The 23430-nt window shown below is 30.4% G+C and overlaps 4 protein-coding genes and 1 non-coding gene across 6 annotated transcripts; 2 read left to right on the top strand and 3 right to left on the bottom strand.

The window, feature by feature from the left end:
* The first annotated feature begins 9910 nt into the window (after positions 1 to 9910).
* LOC130901743 (zinc finger protein OZF-like) lies at positions 9911 to 13127 on the top strand. Its single transcript, XM_057813315.1, has 8 exons — positions 9911 to 10321; positions 10377 to 10800; positions 10877 to 11037; positions 11693 to 11882; positions 11944 to 12148; positions 12224 to 12354; positions 12590 to 12841; positions 12912 to 13127. The coding sequence occupies exons 1-8, from the start codon at positions 10175 to 10177 to the stop codon at positions 13082 to 13084; spliced, it is 1683 nt and encodes a 560-aa protein (XP_057669298.1). The 5' UTR covers positions 9911 to 10174; the 3' UTR covers positions 13085 to 13127.
* A 1385-nt stretch (positions 13128 to 14512) lies between these two features.
* LOC130902819 (U12 minor spliceosomal RNA) lies at positions 14513 to 14670 on the bottom strand. Its single transcript, XR_009060475.1, has one exon. It is a non-coding gene; the product is annotated as a U12 minor spliceosomal RNA (small nuclear RNA).
* A 346-nt stretch (positions 14671 to 15016) lies between these two features.
* Positions 15017 to 15871, top strand: LOC130901233 (NADH dehydrogenase [ubiquinone] 1 alpha subcomplex assembly factor 3). Its single transcript, XM_057812442.1, has 4 exons — positions 15017 to 15158; positions 15221 to 15344; positions 15396 to 15454; positions 15508 to 15871. Exons 1-4 carry the CDS (start codon positions 15088 to 15090, stop codon positions 15845 to 15847), a joined length of 594 nt encoding a protein of 197 aa, XP_057668425.1. The 5' UTR covers positions 15017 to 15087; the 3' UTR covers positions 15848 to 15871.
* A 2921-nt stretch (positions 15872 to 18792) lies between these two features.
* Positions 18793 to 22887, bottom strand: LOC130901786 (E3 ubiquitin-protein ligase MARCHF5). 2 transcript variants are annotated; one of them, XM_057813384.1, is made up of 4 exons: positions 22285 to 22887; positions 21817 to 22062; positions 20369 to 20556; positions 18793 to 19528 (listed from the first exon to the last, which is right to left on the bottom strand). In XM_057813384.1, the coding sequence occupies exons 1-4, from the start codon at positions 22468 to 22470 to the stop codon at positions 19198 to 19200; spliced, it is 951 nt and encodes a 316-aa protein (XP_057669367.1). In that variant the 5' UTR covers positions 22471 to 22887; the 3' UTR covers positions 18793 to 19197. The 2 variants fall into 2 exon arrangements, with proteins under 2 accessions (XP_057669367.1, XP_057669368.1); XM_057813385.1 differs by having other exon boundaries at positions 18793 to 19516; positions 22285 to 22776.
* Positions 22777 to 23334, bottom strand: LOC130902375 (uncharacterized). The gene has a single exon (XM_057814478.1). The coding sequence runs from the start codon at positions 23332 to 23334 to the stop codon at positions 22777 to 22779; it is 558 nt and encodes a 185-aa protein (XP_057670461.1).
* Between the last annotated feature and the right edge of the window lie 96 nt (positions 23335 to 23430).

Below are 23430 nucleotides of genomic sequence, written 5' to 3'. Positions count from 1 at the left end.
GATATTAACATCCCCAATGGCTCGCAAATGCAAGGAGGGGTTATAACTACTGACTAGCTTCGACGTCATTACGTCTCATCAGAGCATTTAACAACCCTCGTTAGGGCTTGAGACCCGAACTGAAGACAGACTTGGAAATGAAGATGACGCCACTACATACATACATGTACCAAATAGCGACGCAGTAGTTACAACCCCTCCTTGCAATTACGAGCCATTGGGGATGTTAATACAGACAAAAGGGTCTATTGACATCACGCTCTTCAGAGGAGTTGTAATTCGATATTCGTCGAGACATTGCCAGGAAAGTAGTTATTTTCTCCTTTGCAGAACGGAAAACTCCATTTTCGAAATATTGATTTTCGAAATGATTTCTGAGGTGAATAATAGAAATTCTGTATTTTGATACTGAGAGAGAGAGACCGCATATTATCAGTTTAAGAGATATTTAACTGCCCCACACAAATCAAGTAAGTCTTTTAGTTCATTAAAGTTACCAAACCGTATCAGATAATATAATTCATACAAATTATGAATTGTAACAGATTTTGTGACAGTTTTTTTATATTTTTGTTTCTTGATATTTACGCCCAATTGAAAATTGTTATTTATTGTCATCTTTTATAAACAATACCCGGTTAATATTTAATCAAAACCTCAAGGAAAACAAATTGCATCTTGGGCAAGTCCATCTCTTTAGAATAAAATCACATAAATTACTCTTATGCGATTGGTACCTCCCACGTGAACACAAAGAGTGTGAAAGAAACGTGTTTCCACTATTTTCGATGAATGTATCAATGAAGTAGTTTCATTATAAAGTAAGTGAATGAAAACGGTATAAATTATTCACGGTGGACACTGCGAACCGAAGGAATCCGAAGATTTTGTGTGTGGCCCTTTCAGCGATAAATTTTTCACTATTATATATTTTGTAGGTTCAAAGTAGTGGGCAGTTTCGCATTATAAGCAATATAATAGATGACATGTACAAGAAAGTAATAAAAAATTATAGGATTCATTATACCAGTTTGAAAATTATTTTTCAAGTATTGAAAATTTGCTATTTTTTATAGCCGTTTATCATGTAAAAGTTTTTGTGATTAATAGAGTTTGATATATAGCCTAACAAAGAAAAATAATATATTCTTATACATTTCCATTTACTATTCAAAAATCCCAACAAAAAGTTCCTTGGAATGTTTATGTTTTCTTGTGTTTACACCTGTTAAGTGTCAAAATACAAATAAGTTCACTATTCCGAACTTATAATGGATAATTTTTATTAGTTTATATATTGATTATTCAACCACTTTTCAGCATATAATAGTACCTATAAGCACTCCCTCACTACTCTAAATAACTATAATAAATCGGCACAAAATTTCTATCCATCCCTTAAGACCGAGAACAGGAAAAATTGACAGAGACGAGATCTGGAAAATACGGAAGGTGTGGAAGCAATTCGAAGCCCATTTTATTCATATTCACTATATTTGTGACGTGACACGGTGCATTGTCTTCATGAAACAGCACTTTCTTCTTCAAATAAAACCGTTTTCCGTAATTTCGCTCTTCAAACTCTCCAATAATGCTACGTGAATGTAGCTGATTATGTTTTTGTCCTTTTTAAGACCACCGATGAATATTATACCACACGCATCCCAAAATATTGACACCATAACCTTGCTAGCTGACTTTTGCGTCTTTTCACGCTTTGAAGTCGGCTCATCACTTGCAGTTCACTTGTCTGACTGTCGATTTGAATCCGGTGTGAAATTTGAGAGCCTTGTTTAATCCAATTTCACATATCGTGTTTATTGACAATTGATCAGTTTCAAAATGAGCATCTCGATGCAGTTTCAGGCAAATGGTTAGATTACTGAAATGGTCAACTTAAGTACAGATCACAATCCTTTGAAGTTATTTTATTGACTGTCCCTGAAAAGCAAACTTTTAAAGAAGAAAATAAAAAAATATTGAAGAGCTTAAAGTCAAAAAGGTAAGGAAAGAGTGTTGAATAATTATATCCCAAACCAAGTTATTTAAAATATTTTCAGAACAAATTTTGATCGTGTTTAGCAGTTACTGATTTACCGATTTGCATCCAGTAAGCTATTTATCTTTTGCCGCCTCTACTACTCTCTGAAATTCGATGCTTTTGTTTGAGCTAAGGTTTCGTATAGGATTTTGATCATTTTCACTACAAAAAATTGTTGAAGGACATTATTTTAGGCATATTTTACAAAGCATTCGGCAATTGTTCAAGTAGAGACGCTCAATTTACTAAATTACTCCTGTAAAAATTTCAAAACTCCATGTGAACAATATTGGTTTTGAATTTTGTTAATTGGAATAAACATAAAATTTTGGTAAAATTTGCCGCCTCCGGAAATCTGCCGCCCTAGGCTACAGCCTACTCAGCCTGCTGGTGTTTAGGACATTGTCAAATGTCCGATGAACCACATTATGCGCGTATTTCATAAATTTGTTAAGTTTTTCAATCATAATTTTGTATTTGGTAAGAAAAATGTTATGCACCGTTATGTATCACTCCTTACAAAAAGAGCCATAGAAATTACTGTTTGCATCCAACCAAATTAATGATGACAACAGTAACATCCTGTACACAATATTTTATATTCAAATAGTCGCGATTGAATATACTATCCTACGAGTCCGAGCATTTTTTTTTTTTTTCAAAAAGACGGGAATCATTGAATTTATTCCAAATTACTGCCTCTTTATGTATATATGTTTGACGAGAAACTAGCTTTCATCCTTTTAATATTTCATAGTGAAAACTGGAAATAATCCATTAAGTAAATACGTTTATACGACACAATCGATCCTATTATTATGTATGAGGCAATATTTTCACCCCAAAATTCAATTTGTTAAAATATATAGTGTCATACAGCGAACCCAAAAATTTCATTGGTGGTTATCCACATAAAAGGATAATTCGGACCCCTGTGGATATTGCTAAATATCTTGTCACTGTTAGTGAACAAACCGCACGCTGAAACGAAATTCAATTCTAGAAACAGGGACGTTACTGGAGATGCAAAAGGATCCCTAATTCAAAAATTGATTAATCGTTTCCCATTATGAATGAAACGTTTTGAATAATAAAAAAATAAATCTCAACTGCGTAGACATGGAATTTTTTTGTTTTAACTTTTTTCAATTGTCAGTTTTATCATATAATTGATATAATTTATTTTTTAGATTATATGAATAACAAAATCATCTGGCTGTAGAAAAATATACTGAACAGAAAAAATGTGTCTTCATTGATGAGTTGCGTGGACGCTAAAACCGGTGTGCCAAACTTTTCGCTATAATTTGATCCCTCATTCAACTTCGTTAGAAACAGTGATAAATTAAAATGTTTGATACGAATGTTACACGAAATGAAATTAATATTCTCAAATATATACAGGAAGGACAATATATTAAATGCAACTATTATGAGAACTATAGAGCTTATAAATAAAAATATTGAAATTTTACATAAAATCTTTATTTCCTGGTGATATTTCAACATTTTTTTTCGAAAAATACTACTAAACAATATTTAATAAAAATAGCAAACAAAATATTAGTATGGTGGTAGGAAATATACAGTATCATCCAATTTTTTACGATTAGAAGAAAGAAAATCCAAGAGTGTAATATCAGGCAAGGATAGTTGGTGAGGCAAAATATTCTACCGAATTCATTAATTTTTTCCAAGATTCGTCCTGCATTGTGTAGTCTTCCACTGTCTTGTTGACAATCGCCGAATACTTTATGTTTAGAGATGGGTTTATTCCAAAATTGTTCATATTAGAGATCTTTTTTAACAATTTGTCTAAGTTTTATCTCTTCAAAATGAAAAATTCCGCGAATATTCAACTATATATATATATAGTAGTGAATTTTTGGGATGTAAAACGGGCTTCTCTGTAATTCACGGAAATTCAATCCAAAAAAGTCTGAACAAGTCACGATATCCTTAAAATGTATTTGACACGACTTCGAAGTACACGATGAGCTGAAAAATGACAACAAAATATCGAGATTGATAGAAGTAACATAAGTAACGTTATTCACAGAATTCAAATAGGTCTTATTTAGGATATAAAAGTCTTCAATTTTGTTTTCAATAATATCAGCATTACTAGTATTTTTTTTCCTTCGGGAGAGGTCACAAAAAAGAGTTCAATGGTATTAGAATTCAAAGATCAAATTGGTTACTATTATTCATGTCAAGTTTTATAAAAACTGTATTAAGTGACTCTTCGTCTGGTTTCCAAATTATTTGCTCCAATTCTTCGGCAGAGTTGCTCCAAAATAAGAGCGACTGCTGGCAGTATGAAAACAGTTGCTTCAAAAATAAAGCTACTTCTGGCAGATTGAGAACAGTTGCTATCAAAACAGAGCTACCTCTAAAAGTATGGAAGTTGTTATTTTAAAACCGAAGCTATTTTCAGCACATTGAGAATCCTGGTTATAAAACAGAGCAACCTATGGTGGTATGAAAACAGCTGCAACAAAAGCAAAGTGATATCTAGCAACATGTAAGCAATGCTTTAAAAACAAAACTATTTCCAGCAGATTCAGAACAGTGGCTATAAAAGCAAAGTTGCTTCTGGCAGTACGAAAACTGTTGCTTCAAAATGAAGCTACTTCTAGCAATATGAAAATAGTTAGTTCAAAAATGAAGCTGAGAACAGTTTCTATCAATGCAAAGCTACCTCTAATAGTATAAAAGTGGTTGCTTCAAAAGCGAAGCTATTTTTAGCAGATTAAGAACTCTGGTTATAAAGCAGAGGTACCTCTGGCAGTATGAAAATAACTGCTTCGAAAGCAGAGTTATATCTAGCAGTATAAAAGCAGTTGCTTCAAAAGCAAAGCTATCTCCAGCAAATTAAGAACAGTGGATATAAAAGCAGACCTGCCTCTGGCAGTATGAAAATCGTTGCTTCAAAAGTGAAGCTACTTCTAGCTGTATAAAAATAAGTACTTCAAAAGTGAAGCTATTTTTAGCAGATGGAGAACCCTGGTTATAAAGAAGAACTACCTCTGGCAGCTGCTTTAATAGCAAAGCTATTAGCAGTAGATATGAGACAGAGCTACCTTCCTAAGTATTGAAACAGACACTTCAAAAGTAAACCTATTTTTAGATGTTAATGTTAATATATCGACTTGTTTCATATTTTTGAAAATGGATGACTCAGTTGTTTGTTTCTTTTTTCTTTTTTAGAATGCTGTGAATCTTTGAAGAACTTATACTATGCTCACGTGATGCTTCCTTTGCTACGTTTTCAGGATTTTCAAAGCAGTTGTCTCCAAAGAAAGTATGGTCGAATTTCATCATCCAAGTGTAGCAATATTATCTTCAAAATAAAGCAATAAGAGTGTAGATTTTCATGTCCTAAAAACCACATTTCTGTCTCTTATATTTTTTAGAGACTCCCATCATCTCATATATTCTTTTCTGGTTTTTATTTATTATTTACATGAAATTACCAGGCAGTGGTGACGGTGACACCTTCTTTACATTAATATATGAATGGTCGTCACGCAAATAAACCTACTTTCAAAATCATCTGTAAATGTCATTATAATAATAAAAATCGAAATTTAGTTTTAATTCTAATCCATCAAATTCGAGACCTCCCCCAAAAATATTTTCCACATAAAAAACTACAAAAAAGAGAAACTTTAGGACCATACGCCCTGTCAAACGGACTTAAAAAAATTTAACGAATGAGCAAAAATCGTTTCATTTAAAGAAATATTGCGTAAAGTTCTCACGACTTGAATAAGATTTTTTTTCTAGTGTCTTTTTCTGGTAATACAGGTGCAAAATACTTGAATGAATGATGGAATTGTATGGATTATATGGGGGCGTGTTGTGAAGATCGCTCTTGAATAACAAGTTAATGTTTGGCAAGCACAATTGTATGAGGGATTATCTACAGGTACTTTTGTGTATTTGTATTGACTTAGGACCAAGTGAATGGGATCGTTTCTTTTAATAGAATGAAGAGAATGTAATAATATGTTTCACATACTAAATCATTGATGTTTTTATTAGTTTTTCTATTGTTTAAAAACCGATTTAAAATTATATGTTATCATTAAATATGATGCAGTTTGTCAATGGTAGATTCAATTTCAAACTGCAACGGTTCATAATATTTTATTGTATCACTTAAATTGATTTCTTCTAAAGTATTAAAATGTTTATAATATTTTAGACATTATAAAAATTGCATATATTTGCATCAAATATGTGTGAAGGTTATTTTCCATTTGATTTACGACTATGCACTCAGACTTAGTAAGCACTATTGTGATAAAATATGTATTCTCTTGTTAAAAAAATGGTAAAGTTGTTGAATGTCAAGAAGAGAAAGTAATGTATTCAGTTTCATTGAGTCTCAATATATAATTTCACATAAAAATTACTAAAAAGATGATATCAAATTAATTTTTAACATCAATAGGTCATTAAAAACATGTCAAGTTATGTCAAAATCAGCTTGATCCTTAAACAATAAACAAAGGATGTAGATGACGCATTTTGTGAAGTTATTTAAATATTAGAATTAATTAGCGAAACTGGTCTTTTTTGTGTTCTAAAATTTGATATATATATATATATATATATATATATATATATATATATATATATAAGGTAAATTTAGTTTCTATTATCTGCATGCTGTTCATAAATTTCAATAAAAAGAGCTTAAATGAACTTGTAAGATCAGAAAAAGGTTGAATACTATAAACAGAGGAGCATACTGAACCAAAACCAAAATAAAATGTTCATTTTCTATCAGATATGTGGCGAGAGTGACTTCATAAATCTTAATTTACCTTAACGGTTATTTTTGTTTGTATATATTCACATCTTCAGGTCTCTACCTGTAAATTCACAATATAACTGCTCATACTAGAATCTCGAAACTGCGCTGCACGCTCAGAAACAATTTTACAAATTCAAAATACTAAGGATCACCTCCAAAGCTCTTTCGAAAATAAGCAAAATTATACGGTTATAAATAAGCGTTGAGGATTGTTTACATTACAAGTATAGAGGGTAGATAAGGAGGTACTGATAGAATGTCCAGCTGTACACGTTGAATATTAGGTCAAAAACATTCCGTAATTGCGCTGATTTATACAAAAATTGTTTTGTATAATTGCGGATATTATTTTTTTATAATGTATTCCACAGCGAATTTTATTGGCTCTCAGAAAAAAATCACTTCAAGATGGTATGCGGGATTTTTCGTCAGTTTTTGAGCCCGCATATCAAGATATTTTTAAAAATTACATAGAAATAAATGAGAAAAAAAAGTTTCCGGCATGATGGAGAAATTTCAGCCCACATCACGCACTTTAAATAAGTATGCCAGACCCTTCCGGCAAAAAAAGTGGTTTGCGTGATTTTTTTCTGAAAGCCAATAAAATTTACTGTGGAACATTAAAAAAAATAATATCCGCGATGACGCAAAACATTTTTTCAATATTTTTTTTACATTGTTTCGGCAATAAGAATCCACGCATACCGAGCTTAATTTATTCCCGTACTAACTTTCTATTTATTTAAATAAAAATTTTTTGATTCCGCTATGACGGGACTTTCAGTGTTACCGGCTCCCCGCCTATTAGTTTTTTATCACAAAACGGTGGGTGAATTTATACATTCGGTATATCCTAGTCTAAGGGTGTACCTTACTCACATAACTTTATACTACCTCGAGGTGTTCACTATAACATAAAATTGTTTAGCAACTCCGAATAGCCCTAATAGTTGAGGCCTTTCTAATTTCAAAGGAGATACTAAACTTGTTACAAAACTATTCCAGAACTTTACCTTACCAATTGACATTACAGCTCGATGTGAGCCTTGGTCTCCTCGACAATTCGACTCTAAAATGGTCTGTTTCTCACCAATGTTCTTCATAATCTTACATTCATTTTTTGTAAAGGCCAATTTATAAAATTTCACACTGTTGTCTGCGCTGACGCCCTCGTTAGCGTTCTACATAAATTAAAAAGATTATTAAATGTGATTCATAAACACGCTCGTGTTCAAGTTCACGCCGATTTCGTGGTGTTCGACACTCAAGCAACTATCTAATGAAAACAGGTATCCAGGTCATATAATCATGCAGTAATAACCAAATTCAACCATAACTAGGAAATAAACAACATTAACAAACCTAAATAATGCTGAAACTTTAAAAAAGACAAGACCTTTTTACCGTGCAAAGGAAAGTCAATAATGGAGGAAAATGTTTACAAATTCAACTTGAATCTTCGTGAACTGTTACTACAGATCACTTCATTTTTTTTTCGGCAATAGAAATCCAAACATACCGAGCTTAATTTATTCCTATACTTATGTACTTTCAATGGTACCGGCTCCTGGACTATGATATAAAATAAAAGAGGATAACATTACAATAGATTAATCTTCTTCAGCAAAAAAATTTACAATAATTAGGCATTAATTTGAAATATATGTTAGTAGAAAAAAGTATAGAATTATTCACCTCTCTCTGATTGTTTTGTGTATTATCATTTTAAATTTGAAACCAACATTAAAATCTCCAGTTCAACGATATTTCATTCACCACAGATGTACCTGACAAATTTTTATTTATAGTCTTCTATAGCATGAACCGTCATATTTGATATTTGATGGTATTCCAGACCACACGCATATCATGTGTAGCATCTTCTCAAATTATTTCGCAATATTTTATTCGAGATCTATTGTCAGTTATCAGTTTTAGAAACGGATACAATGAGGTTGCGTTTTCTGAATGGATTTTGGGTTATTGTGATGTTAAAATACTTATTTGTGATGGAAGCTTTGATTTAAGATGGGGATTTATTTCTAAAAGTGCCTAACTATAAAGATATACAAATAATTCTTTACAAGTCAAAAGCAAAGTTCAAAAAGATTTCATTATAATATATCTTTTCTCATGTAATTATCAATGTTTCAGTCAATCAAGTTTCAACTCTAAAATACATCAAATTATGGCAACACCGTTTTACAAAGATTTTCAAAAAATCGAGTCAATAGTGAAATAGTAGTATATTGTTTCTAATAACCCATTATAATGGCTTCTTGAGTATACAGTAAAGTCTGGTTAGAAAACCAATCATGTTAAACAGCCTTATTCGAGTCATCTAAATTACGAGTGCTGTATGAAAAATTTCCGACCTCAACCTCAATTATTAACGAGGTTTAAGCAAAATGAGGAGATTTTTTTGCGTTTTTTGATATAGCAGGAGGAGAGTATGAAGAAAAATAGTGTTTTTCCATCAGGACAACGCCTTCTAACACTTCGATTATTGCCACAGTTAAAATTATTTTTCATCCATAGTTTTCACCAGATCTAGCCCCGAGCGACTTTTTCTTTCTTCTTAACCTTAAAGTTTCACTTGCAAACGAGGACTTTTCGTTTACGTAAATGCCTATTTTGAGAAGAAAGACAGCAACTGTTATTGGAAGGGTTGAGAAGGTTAGAGCATTACTGGACTAAAACTGTTGGAAAATAAAAAAATTCATAAAAAAAATATCTTGTTTTTCTCTTACGTTGAAAGTTTTCAGGCAACTCTCGTACGTACTGAATTTCATAAAACTTCTAAGTCTGGAGATATTTGAATGAAATAGATACACTATATAATTTTGAAAATAGCTTACTACATTTAACTTTTTGATATTACAAGTTTAATAAATAGGACTTAAAATATTAAGGGACTTTCATTTTATGAACAAATAATTTGCATACATCGCCATCTCGTAATGAGTGACAACATTATATAACCAATAATATGTACGGATGTAAGCGAGGTTACTGTAATTAACAAAAGCACAATAATACGTTCTAAATAATCCAATGAAAAATAATGAACGAACTAATATAATACCATATCAATACCATAAACAATTAAACCAAATTGTACACTTTCAATGTTTTACTTAATCTTACAACAATTCCAATATCCAATATTCACCGTTGTATAGGCTGTAATCTATTAATTGTTGAAGAAAGAAGAAGAATTTGTCGCTTTTGATATTAATTTGACAATAAATATTTTGTAAGTAAATAAATTATCTAATATAGTTTTTAACTAGATTTTATGAGATAGCATGTCCATACAAGAAATCCAAATAGATAGAATTTGTAGAACCTGTCTATCAGAAAGTAACGCAATGAAGTCTATGTTTACTCTTGATGATTCCACAGGTGAATCTTTACCACTGTTTCGAATGCTGATGGCTTTTACTTCAGTGCAGGTGAGTAATATTAAGAAACCTTAAATACTTCTGTTACAAATAATATCTTTTTTAGATTATGTCGAATGATGACCTACCCAGTCAAGTGTGCCTACAATGCGTTCATTATATAACTCGTTCATTTTCTTTTAAACAACTATGCGAAAGATCTGAATCTACCCTTAGAGAAATGTTAAATCTCCAGTTGAAACAAGAGTTATTGGAATTGAAACCTCCCACGTCAAATAATACAGTTATTACTCGCACTGATCACCTAATACAAAACTCATCCCCACAATCGCCAGAAGTGATCTGTTCAAATTCTATTACTCAAAGTATGGGGGTGGATGAAATTATATCTCCGAATTGTGGTGATAGTAATAAAAATATGGAATCGGTCCAAACTTACTTCAAAAGTGTAAAGAAAGAATTTGGAGAATGTTTAGATATAAAAGACAGTGTTTCACATGATAGATTAACAAATTTAAATCATGTGGATTGTAAGTATTCTTCTCAAAGAATTTAAATTGATAATCAAGGAGAGGTAAGTGGTTTATATACATGTACAAATTCCAGTTCCTGATGAAATACTGACTGACACAGGACAAGTATTTGAAACTAATGATGAGGATATAGAGACTAGTGATGGAAAAAATAACCTAATAGATGAAACTGAAGAACCTATATTTCCTTGTGAAGAATGTCCACTTTGCTTTACTGCTGATGTTGATCTAAAAGTAAGTGAAAAACAATTATGACCCTGAAAGTAGCAGAGAAAAAAAAATTTAGATTAATGATGCCTCAGTGAAAAATAAAAGTTCCTAGAATTCAAACTTGAAAATTTGTTAATTTTTTATTTCTCTACATCCTTATATTTTTATAATAAAAAAAAATATTGTTGAAATGTTATGAAATTAAAACTATTAATTTTTTCCAATAAATAAAAACATCAAATTTTATGAAAAATCTATGTGTTAATTTTTAGAATTTAATTTTTTCCAAACAATAATTTTGATTCTTGTCAATTTTGGTAATGAATTTAATAACTAAAAATATTGAAAAAAGAATGTTTGTTGCTGGTATTCGAAAGACTGATTGGTTAAAATGGTAAATACCATATTTGGTTTATATTTTGTTTATTGATGTATATTTATAATGATAGAAATAAGACTGGTTACATAATCTCGTCTTTACAACTACCCTGACTTAGGGAGATCCCCACTTATATCTAAAGATGAAAGATGCAATCCCCACTTGTTATATTACAAGAATTTTTTACAATATTCATAAACTTTCAACAACTTAAAGAGACGATATATTTCAGAGCAGGAGCCTTATGGGATCTCATCTTCATTTCATAATTACTTTTATTTATTTGTTGTTTCTTTGCAGATTCATATGAAAACCCATCTCAAACCAACACAACATGTTTGTAAAATTTGCAAACAACTATTTTCAAGTGCAAGTACTTTATGTCGCCACATGAAGACTCACAGTGGAACTAAGAAACATATTTGTAGTGAATGTGGCAAAGGTTTCACTAGGTCTGATGATCTCACAAGACATGTCAGGATTCATACAGGTTAGTTTTAAAATTTGTAATAATAATACACTTTTTGTTATTAAAATTTATTTTGATGTAGGTGAAAAACCATTTAAATGTGATCAATGCGGGAAACGTTTTGCACAATCTTTCAGACTATTGGAACACACAAGAGCGCATGCTAATGAAAAAGGTTTCATATGTTACATATGTGGAAAAACATTTTCTAGGTACACAAGCTTAGCGGCTCATACAAAGACTCATAATGGAAAAAAGAACTGTGTGTGTTCTATTTGTGGTAAAGGGTAAGTATAATAACAAATTTCTTTTATCAACTTATCACTAAATAATTTTAAAGTAACCCTTGTATTGTATTTTAGATTGTGTGGTACTGGATCTTTAGCGATACATATGAAAAGTCATACAGGGGTGAGAGATCACATTTGTTCTTATTGTGGAAAACAATTCACTACTACTAGTAACCTTGCCATTCACAAAAGGGTACATACAGGTAAGATTTAATATATTGTTATGGAAAAATTACTTTTAAAATCATTATTAATTCTCAATAATAAAATATATATATATATATATATATATATATATATATATATATATATATATATATATATATATATATATATATATATTTGTAACTCAGTATTTCCTATTTAAAATTCTAATTTTTTTCCAGTTTTTTAATTATTTGCTTTGTTTAACTTCACTTTGAAAACTTTGTTTTTAAGGGGAAAAACCATATGCTTGTCAAGTTTGTAATAAAAGTTTCGCTGATCGTTCCCGGCTGACTGTACACTCGAGATTACACAGTGGAGAGAAACCTTACGTCTGTCCTACCTGTAATAGAGGTTGTATAACATCTTCTCAACTTACAAGGCACATGAGAGTACATACAGGTGAAAGGCCTTATCAGTGTCAAATATGTTTCAAGTCGTTTATCAGAAGTTCAGATTTAAATGTACATATTAAAACTCATATTGGTATGTATTATTTTTTGTGATTTATTTGAAACGTTTTTTTTTTATTTTTACTATGTTTATGTATTTTTAGGTGATCGTAGTTATGTGTGTACCTTTTGCAATAAAGGATTTTTCCAATCGTCAACACTTAAAGTTCATATGAGAATACATACCGGAGAAAAACCATATGAATGTAAAATCTGTGATAAATCTTTCTCACAAACCGGACCTCTTTCTATGCACATGATGAAAATTCACGGATAGTCAAAGTAGATGTTGAAATTGAAATTATAATAATTTTATTTGGTTCAATTTGTACTCCTTAAAAGTATTGTATCTAATTATGAATTTCACTCATCATATACTATATGTGTACAGTTTTGTTGAATAATTAAGAAAATCAACCCAGGAGCAGAAACCCTGTAACATAACTATCTACTAATTTGAAAATATATGCATTGAAATAATAATAGTAATCCCTATTTCTGCATACAAAAGTTTGAACTCCGAAGAATTAAAAAAACAAAATCAAAAGAAATAATAATGATTAAAAGGTAATCGCCTCCATAGAACTTTATTAGTGTAGGGATTTCTTAGTGGTCGTAAAACAACGGGTACAGGAACAACACTTTATTTGTATAGAATTTTAACAAAGGAAAACGGTTCACAAGTGATTAGAATAAATAAAAAAAGAAAAATAAGTTTCATAGTAGAGGATTTAATACGTCGTAGCTACCGTTACGTCAACAAGCCTGGGAAATCACCTTCAGCCGCGTAACCTTTCGTCGTTTTACATTTTATTATCGACTACTCCCGCTTTCACACTGATCGATGGCTACTCGATGAAAACTGGTGGCAGTGTCGTTCATCAGGTGAGGCAGTAGGGTGAGGTACTTATAGTTGTTATACCTGCTCTCACCTGGACTCAAGATTAGTTCAATCCTACAATAGTCTGTGGTAATCGCCATTGCCGGTTCCGTAACGTGTGATTCTCCCATTCCTTTTCTGGAGGGGTCCATAGAGAGTGAAGAAAACACTGCTCTAAACCTCACATTTACAACGGCTGAGGGTATTCATATCATACCAGATTTTATAATTATTATTAATAGTTATTACTATTACTGTGAGCAAAAATCAAGCTATACATGAAATACTAAAATCGAGCTGTTTAACTCTATAGAATAATAGAAAAAACTATGGAAAATAAAGTAGATAGGAGTAAAACCAATTACTAGAACAATAAACTTGGCTTGAGACAGGCAAATATACTCCTGGGATACTATAACAACAATTATAAACTATTTTAAAGAAACACGTCGGATGCTATAATACTTTAGTATGTTTATCAAAATTTCATGATCAACATAATCGAAGGCATTAGCGAAAATCACAAAAAAACCGAATCCATATAAAATTTAATATTAAAGAACAGAAAACCTGTATTATTTTCCCTTCCATTTATTTTATATTCTCTTTTCAATTGTGTTTCATCCTAGTATTTCTTTTGTTCCAAAAATCATTCATCCTGGTGTAAAGACAAATATTACATACAACATACAAGTAGTAATCAGAATATCCATTAATTAAGATTGTGTTGATTTTAAGCAAATCGATTTTACCGAAATAGAATCTATTGTATACATGCAATAGCACAATTTTGATAAACTTCACATTTATATTTGGATTAGAACTGAGGCAGATCGCTTAATCACCAGGAAAGCTGCGAAAGTATGCAGTTCTCCACGGGACGACCTTTACCCCTACAAAAATATATCGACTAGTTTGTCCTAGTATGTAAGCCAAGAGTCACCAAGGCTCGTTTATTTTCCTTACTCATTAGTTTAAGGCACGAGCTTACTAGTGATTATTATTAGTGTTTAAGAGTTATTCAAAGAATAAACTCAAAAGCAAGATATACTGCCATCTATTACTTAACCAAGGAACAGTGTACATTTGACTATAAGTTATAAATTTTAAAAAGATATTTGTATACTAATCAATTGATTAGTTGCATATCAAAATAGAAAAAAATAATTCATATTTTGTATTGTAATTTCAGCTGAAATATAGATTTGAACTTATTTTAAGCTACGCCATCTACAGATTGTTTTTGTATTTTAATTCTAAATTACAGATATTCGTTCTACTTAATTTTTTGATAGATACATAGATGTCGCTGTAAATATTGACAGTGATGTTTGTGACTATTGACTTAAATTTAAAATATGAATATGTTAACCTAAAAACTAACATGAAATAAAATAAAAATGATATATTTAAAACATTGTGTACAATTTCCCAGATATCTACATAAATTATCACAGCTTGGTACCTTCAGGTACATAACATAAAATATATAGATAGATTTTCATCATTACGTTGCATTATAATATTTTACAGAAGGCAAATAGCTACTAGTTCAAAATTATGGGCACCAGGAGCTTACGAGGGTTCGGGAAAAACCAGTGTTCATATTTTAAATAAAGATTCTGATTTAGGAATACTGATAGATGGTTTTAGTCAAGTAAGGAAAACTATTTGTAAACAACCGAATTATATAATGCCGTTTTTTTAGGTTGGATTTCGATTAAATAATGACTTCACCATATTAGGATCAATGGTTATATTTCCTAGGTATTGCCTACTCGTTCGTCTCATTCGAAATAAATAATATAATTTTTTATTAGGTCTGTGTTATCCTGGAATGTAGAAGATGTATCCCAGATTACCGAAGAGAGCCTTAGTTTATTTACTATACTTGAGCCGAAAATAGACATTATAGTATTGGGTGTAGGTGATAAACTAGATAATTTTAACTTTTATAAGGATATCTTACCATTTACTAGGAAACATAAAATTCAATTGGAAATTCTCCCAACTGAATCAGCTTGTTCAACATTTAATTTTCTAAATTCTGAAGGCAGAAATGTTGTCGGTGCTATGATTCCACCTAAAACTTTAACTGCTACTGAAGATGATGAATTATTATCAAAGATGAGGTATCAGAATTTATATGAAATTGATTAATAAATATTAAAAGAATTATCTTTTTATTTCTTTATCTTTGGAAATGGTTAATAATATCATGAAATTTTATCAAAAAGTTACATTGTTATTGAAAAGACAAAGAAATTTCAAGTATTATGCATACAAATGCAAGTTAAATTTGATAAACTTTGAGTCTCTGAGCACTCTTGTTTTATTATTGAATTGAATTGTGTAAAGATCTTCTTTATACATAGGTCCAAGCTATGGAAGCCCCTTAAGGACCAAATAATAGTAAAAAAATAATTTATGAAGTGAATGAAGGAATGAAATATATAAGAGTATTTGGCAAAATCAATTATAATATCACTAAAACATCAACTGTATCAATAAAAAATTGTTTCGATACAGAAACACTGCAAAAATTTATTAAATTCTAAAATTCTAAATTAATTTGGAATATGACAGGTTTAAAGAAATAAAAAAACAAGCATTTCTTAGAAATTAAAAAATATTTATTATTTTTTATATTTGAGGAATGTACCTTTGAGTTAAACTAAAAGAAAATCTACTTATGTGGTGTAGAAGGATCTAAAACAATTATTGTGATATATTGTTTGTGATACACTAGTACATTTGGGAAACTCGTATCTAACCCTTTTTTTCTATCCAAATCAGCCAGTGGCCAATTTGATCCCGCCTTACTGCCAATGGGGGGACATGTTACACTGGCCCCTTGTGTTTTGTGGCTTGAATTTCATTTTCAATTGACCACTCACTGCTATTCTTGAGCTAAGACCAGCCGTGAGTGTGTTAGAGTTAACAGTGTTCTCGATGATAAGCATATTATTCTTATTCTCTATTTTAATCGTTTTATATTTTGGTTTCAGCTTTTCATTTCCTCGGTGAAATTCCAAGGAGTAGGCAAATTGAGGCCTTAGAATCAACCCAGAAAAGGGGTGATTTGTTGCGTGGAGTAGGCAGATTGAGACCACGGAATCGGATCACTTCTTACCAACGAACAAATAACCACCCTATTCCCACCCTTCTCTTGATAATGGCTAGTGAACCTAGTTCTTTTGTTCATAAGCCTGACCGCGGAAATTTATAATAAAAGTGAATTTTCATTTATTTGTTGACTAAACACATTGAAACGTCAAAAATCACGCCTCCTTAAGTCAAAATTTCAACCATTAAATACATACTTCACATCTCGAAAAAGTTTTTTGCATATCTCTTGTCATTCGAGATGCTACTGTATAAGGTTTTCCATCTGTTCCTTCATTTTTCTTATTTTAAACGTTTTTCTAAAAATCTGATAGGTTCAAATCAATAGCAGTTGTTCACACCATTCAAATATTAAATTCATTTAATCCAAAAGGGGTGAATACTACCCTGTCTAGAATACCAGGTTATATAGGGTGATTCATTAAGAATGTCCAATCTCTGAACTGTAGATTCTAGACCTCAAAATATGATGATTCTGCTCAACATGCATTATGTAAATATTTCTAATTTCTGAGATATGGGGTGTTCAAAGTTTAAATTTTGATTTTCGCATTAATTTTTTATGTTCCCACAATTTCTCTTTGAAAATTGGCAATTTCACGTTTTTCTGGCATGAGAAATCATAATTTGCACTCTAATTTAACATTGCAAATAGAGGGCGCTAGTTACACTTGCTTGTGTTAATTAAATCAAAGTAAACTTTTTTTGGGCTAAACTTACAACTAAAATGATAAAAAAATATTAAAAAGCGTTAAATTCTACTAAAAAAGTTACTCTTCTTTGAATAGTGTAACTCAATCGGTTATAGAATTATTTGCTTCCAAAAGGTTCAATAAACTTTAATTTTTTCATAAAAAAATTTTATTATTCCTTAAATATGTAACAATAACAAAATTTGTAAAGAAAAATAAAAAACTTCAAAGCAAATGCTCAAAATGACAGAGTTAACATTTGGTGTGGTGTAATATGTGGGTATTTAATAGGTCCTTTTGAACTGCCAACCAATTTAAATTGACCTCTGTATTTAGAATTTCTTCAAGAACATTTACACGAATTACTAGAGGATATACCCCTCGCTTAAAGACAAAATATGTGGTTTTTGCACGACGGAGCACCTCCACATTACTCTTTACAAGTTCGTCATTATTTAAACGAACAGTTTCCGCATTGATGGATTGGTAGTAGAAGAGAGTTTGCTTAGTCACCAATAGGCCCTGATTTAAATCCTTTGGATTTTTCAATTTGGTCGCAAATGAAGGCATTAGTTTACAAAGAAAAAAATTACTTCTCTTCCACAACTGCGACGGAAAATAGAAGAAGCCCCGGATGTAAATAAAAATAATAGACAAGGATTATTTGATATTAAGAGATCTTTACGAAAGCGGATCATAAAGTGTATTGAAGTAAATGGTGGGCATTTTGAGCATTTGCTTTGAAGTTTTTTTATTTTTGTTTACAAATTTGTTATTGTTACATATTTAAGGAATAATAAAATGTTTCTATGAAAAAATTAAATAACTCTATAACCTATTGAGTTACATGAATCAAAGAAGAGTAACTTTTTTTGTAGAATTTAATGGTTTCTAATATTTTTTCATTATTTTAGTTGTAAGTTTAGCCCAAAAAAAAGTTTACTTTGATTTAATTAACACAAGCAAGTGTAACTAGCGCCCTCTATTTTCAATGTTAAATTAGAGTGCAAATTGTGATTCCTCATGCCAGAAAAACGTAAAATTGCCAATTTTCAAAGAGAAATTGTGGGAACATAAAAAATTAATGCGAAAATCAAAATTTAAACTTTGAACACCCCATATCTCGGAAACTAGAAATATTTGCATAAGGCATGTTGAGCAGAATCATCATATTTTGGGGTCTAGAATATACAGTTCAGAGATTGGACATTCTTAATGAATCACCCCGTATAATCACTGTGCAAAATTTCAACCTCCAACTATAGTTAAATAAAAAAGTTCCAAACATATTTCTTAAATATTTATTTCAAAAATAAAACAAACATCCAAAAAGTCTTAACAATACTAAATTTACTGCATCGAATATTATAAATGTTAGAAAACAAGTAAATTTACACAGAATATATAAAAATTTATTTCAACTGTCATAAATGAAGATCCAAAGATTCGTAGATATCCCAAAATTATAATTTGATCAATGGTATAAAAAATACTTTTTCAAATGCAGAACATTTTAATATATATCACTATGGTTATAAACAATAAAATGTTGGAATAATTCTGTTTTTACTCATCCAAAATGGCACATTAAAGCAAGATATTCATTATTTTGAAAAATGTGCAAGTGAACTACTATAAACTAAGTCATCATGTTTCAAATTTTTGGGACATTCTAGTATAAAAATATGTAATTTACTCTTCTCTCCTATGCAAATAAGTCGATATATTTGATTCTGTATAATCCAAAATTTTTCTCTGACATTGTCTAATATATTGTTGTTGCTTGTGATATATTCTTAAACATCCTTTTATAGCAATGAATGTCAATCCACCTAAGATAGTTTTATGAAAATTGGATTTTATAGAATCAAAGAAAAATTTTCCGAACATATTCGCTATGGTCGGCATCAAGAGAGCACCACACAATACTCTGGTGGCAGATACTGGATTCGATAATGGAGGTATATCTTCTATATTCGATGATTCAGATGTACTTGCACTGACTTCCAGCCTAGGACAGTTACTAACAATTAAAAATTTTGTTGAATATTATAAATATAAAGCAAATTCAATGGTGACACACTTGTATAGCAAAAAAACACAATATACAATAATTTACATTAAACTTTACTATTTTCAAACATAAATCTACTGATAAACAGATTTTAACCCAAATTATTGCTTTGGATGGGTTTTCCTACTTTCTTTTTAGCAATTCACAAGTTAAACAGCTAGACACTGTTTTCATTTAACTTGAAGAAATATCAGAATTTTGGAAAAAAATCATCTGATTTGAAATAAGAGTCGGGTAGAAGTAAACTCTAATGATTATAATTATACAGATAATCAATTGTACAATTCCCCTCTGAGATGTCCAGCAGAATACATAAATAATAAATTTTTAATCCAAGTGCCCTTTAGAACAAAACAGTTCAATGCATTACATAACCCATAATGAACAATTATAATTAGAGATTGTAGAAATAATAACAATTGAATGTTGATAAAAAAGGTATTGACTTATTGATTTTTCATTCTTTCACGATCCTGATGTTGCCATAGAGGTATATAAATAGTTTTTTAATAAACACTCACAATGGGACTATCTTAAATGGTTTCTATAACCAAGTCATCATCTTCAAAGACCAAAGGTAAATTATTCACGTTTGGTCTCTGAAGACAATAACTTGATTAGTAAAACATACATCATTGTAATTAATTGTTGGTGTTAAACTCTGTGTTTAATATGAATAAGATATACCAGATAAGTAAGATGTCTTCATAATTTAGAATAAATATTTCAAATTGATATAGCTATAATTTCTACTAAGACAACACCTATAAAATATTTGTATAAACTCACCTAAAAGGAAATACATTTCTAATAATTGGAATTTTTGATAAATTTTTTCTCATAAAAGTGAGTAGTGCATCTTCCCATCTGATCATTTTACCTAGTACTAAAGCCACTGGAATTGCTGGAAGACCTATCAACAATACTAATGGATCAGCTTGTTCCATAATAGCTAATCCTTCTTTCTGTCCAATCACCTAAAATATTAATTAGGCATAAATTATACCAAAGGTGCGGGCCAATTATAAATAAATAAAAAAACATCAAAACTTTCAACTTACTTATTGTCCTATTAAGACATATAGTATGTTACAGGGTATTAAACAAAATATTTATGAACTCAAGGATGTCTCAAGTAAAATAAAAATAATAATGAAAAAGCTGTCTACTATAAGCAGTACCAATACTGATACCCCCAAATTTGTAATTATTATTACTATTAATAGTTGAGGTTGAGAAGAATTAAGAGCAATATTGCAAAAATAGCAAGATAAACTTCAAAATCCAGTAACTGTGAAGCTTAATTGTTAGTTTCAATTCACATTCGGTATTTTTATGCATTTGAAATTAGCTACAACTTCTAGAATTAAGCTTCAATCAACATTTTTTTTGTACATCAAATGTTTGAAAATACAATATTATTCAGTTTAACTCTGAGGACATGCTACTTTTATTACAAATTCTAGGTCTACATTGACCAAAATGTTCCAAAATATATTTGGTCCAGGATGCCATATTCCTCCAGGAACTCCATACATGGCTCTGCACGGGTATGGATCAGAGTTCAAAATTCGCTAAGTTGTCATTGTCAACATTATTTAATGAAAGAATATCAATAATTAACAACCAGGGAATTGAATTATTGTTTTCTTCAAATTACAATTAAGTAGAAAAATAGCAGAATCCAAAAAAAGTGCCGTGTTTATTTTTAGCAAACAATAAAAGAAGTCAGTTCTTCTTGTTTTAGATATAAAGGGAAACCAGACCTTAAATGTTATTTCTGGCAAGTAAGTAAAATTTTTGATACATCTCAAGTAAAAAAAGAAATAACGTTCCAAAATATATTTGTCCAGGATGTCATATACAATTTTATAACTAAGCTTAAATAAATATATTTTTTGCACATCAATTGAAGATATTTCGAAATAAGCATAAAATGTTATTTCAGGCAGGTTTATGATACATCTGTGGTAAAATATGTGTTATGGTGAAAAAATAATCCTTAAAAATAATTGTGAATTTTTAAAAAAGTAACAACTTATGACAAAAATTACTGTGAAATTTCATTCCTACAAACTTTTATAAAATGTCAGTTCATTGTTGTACAAAAACTTATGAGTGGTGATGTGATGTAATGGATTTACATAATAAATAATGGAATTTTCCAATTAGCACAATTACACAGAAGTCAAAGCTTAACTAATGGATTTTTTGAATGATCATTAAATATTATTTACCTGCATGATGGTAATAGCTCCATAGGTGACTGCACACCAATATATTGCTCCTACAACAATGCCAGCAGCTAAGAAAGGACAACCTTTATATATAAAGCTGTCTACTGTATCTAGAACCAATACTAATACTCCCATATTCGGAAATACTATAATATATTCAGTTTGGCACTGAGGACATGCTACTTTACCAATATTACCCCCTTTCTGTTTTTCGTCCACCCATCGTTGTAAACAAGACTGATGTACCTAAAAAAATTGTGCATCAATTAATTAAATGACACATAAGCTATTGCTGTGTAGTATTTAATGTGTTTAACATTTATATATTCATCAAAACAATAAAATTTTTTAGCTATAATTCGTAAAATATCAAATGTCAACAAGATTAGAAAGTTCAATCAATATATAATTATAATTATTCTGGTATTGAAAGATAGTATCTACAAATAAATATATATATATATATACCCATTTTGTTGTACCACGGCAATTACAGGGCTGCACCCAAGCAGCCGTACGATCTTCTTCATCCGTCGCAAAACATACCCAACAATATCTAGGTGAATCTTTGCTTTGTACTTGGACTCCAGTACTGTCTGTACCCTTGTCTTCTTGTGAATTATTTGGAGTTTGTTGCTCTTCGTTAAATTCCATCGTGATATATTTTCATAACAAGTGATTTGGTGACAATCCCTGACGATTGATGAGTAGTTGAAATATGCAAAATCGTAATTATTTATATCATATTGTCCAAATCTTGCAAAATTTATGTTGAAAAAAACATCACAAATGCCAACTGTCTTTTTCTTTTCTATTCCTTGAATGAAGTTTGTGATAGTTGTATCTTGACTATGAAGCTATACAGTACATTCAATTATTTTTACGCTACTCTATTAATAAATTGGAAAAAACTATAAATCATTTTAAAACTTTATTATTTATGTGTACATAGTTATTCCCCTATTTCTTCTTCTTTCCTTTCTTCTTCTTCTTTGGTTCTGCCATCATTTTGTCAATAAATTCTCTATAATTAAAAACACCTTCTTGGTCCTCAACTCCTGCAATTTTTAAAGTTTGTTTTTCTAATTCTTTCCATTCCAGGAAAGTGAGCTTTTCACCAACTTTAGTTACAGCTTGATGTAATTCTGCTAGATTTACTATTCCATCTTGATCTTCGTCAAATATTTTAAATGCCTCATAAATTTCGTTTTCATCGGTAGTTTGCATTTTCCTATGAATTAAAACTAAGAGTGGAAAAAATTCCAAAAAGCCTGTTTGGTTGGGATCCATTTCTTCCACCATATCCAACAATTCAGCTTCCGTTGGATACAATTTTAAAGTTCTTAAAACCAATCCCAACTCCTTTATATTCATCCTACGTTTTGGTTCTTTTTTAGTTGCTAAATTGAAATTTTCAAAGAAGAGGGCAAATTGTTCTATTTCTTCGGGCGTAAACAATTCATTAACTTCTAATTCGTAGGGTTCCGGCTTTTTTTGTTTCTTTTTTTGCTGGGCCATATTTAAATAATAGATAGATATTTTTATGAGGTTAAACTGTCAGTACAAAGCTGTTTCCTGACAGTTTTAAAACATTTTCAAAAACTACTTTATAAA

This window comes from Diorhabda carinulata, chromosome X, assembly GCF_026250575.1.
Source record: "Diorhabda carinulata isolate Delta chromosome X, icDioCari1.1, whole genome shotgun sequence".
Classification (NCBI taxonomy): domain Eukaryota; kingdom Metazoa; phylum Arthropoda; class Insecta; order Coleoptera; family Chrysomelidae; genus Diorhabda; species Diorhabda carinulata.
Note: the sequence above shows the minus strand (reverse complement) of the source record. Positions and strands in the feature narration are given on the sequence as shown.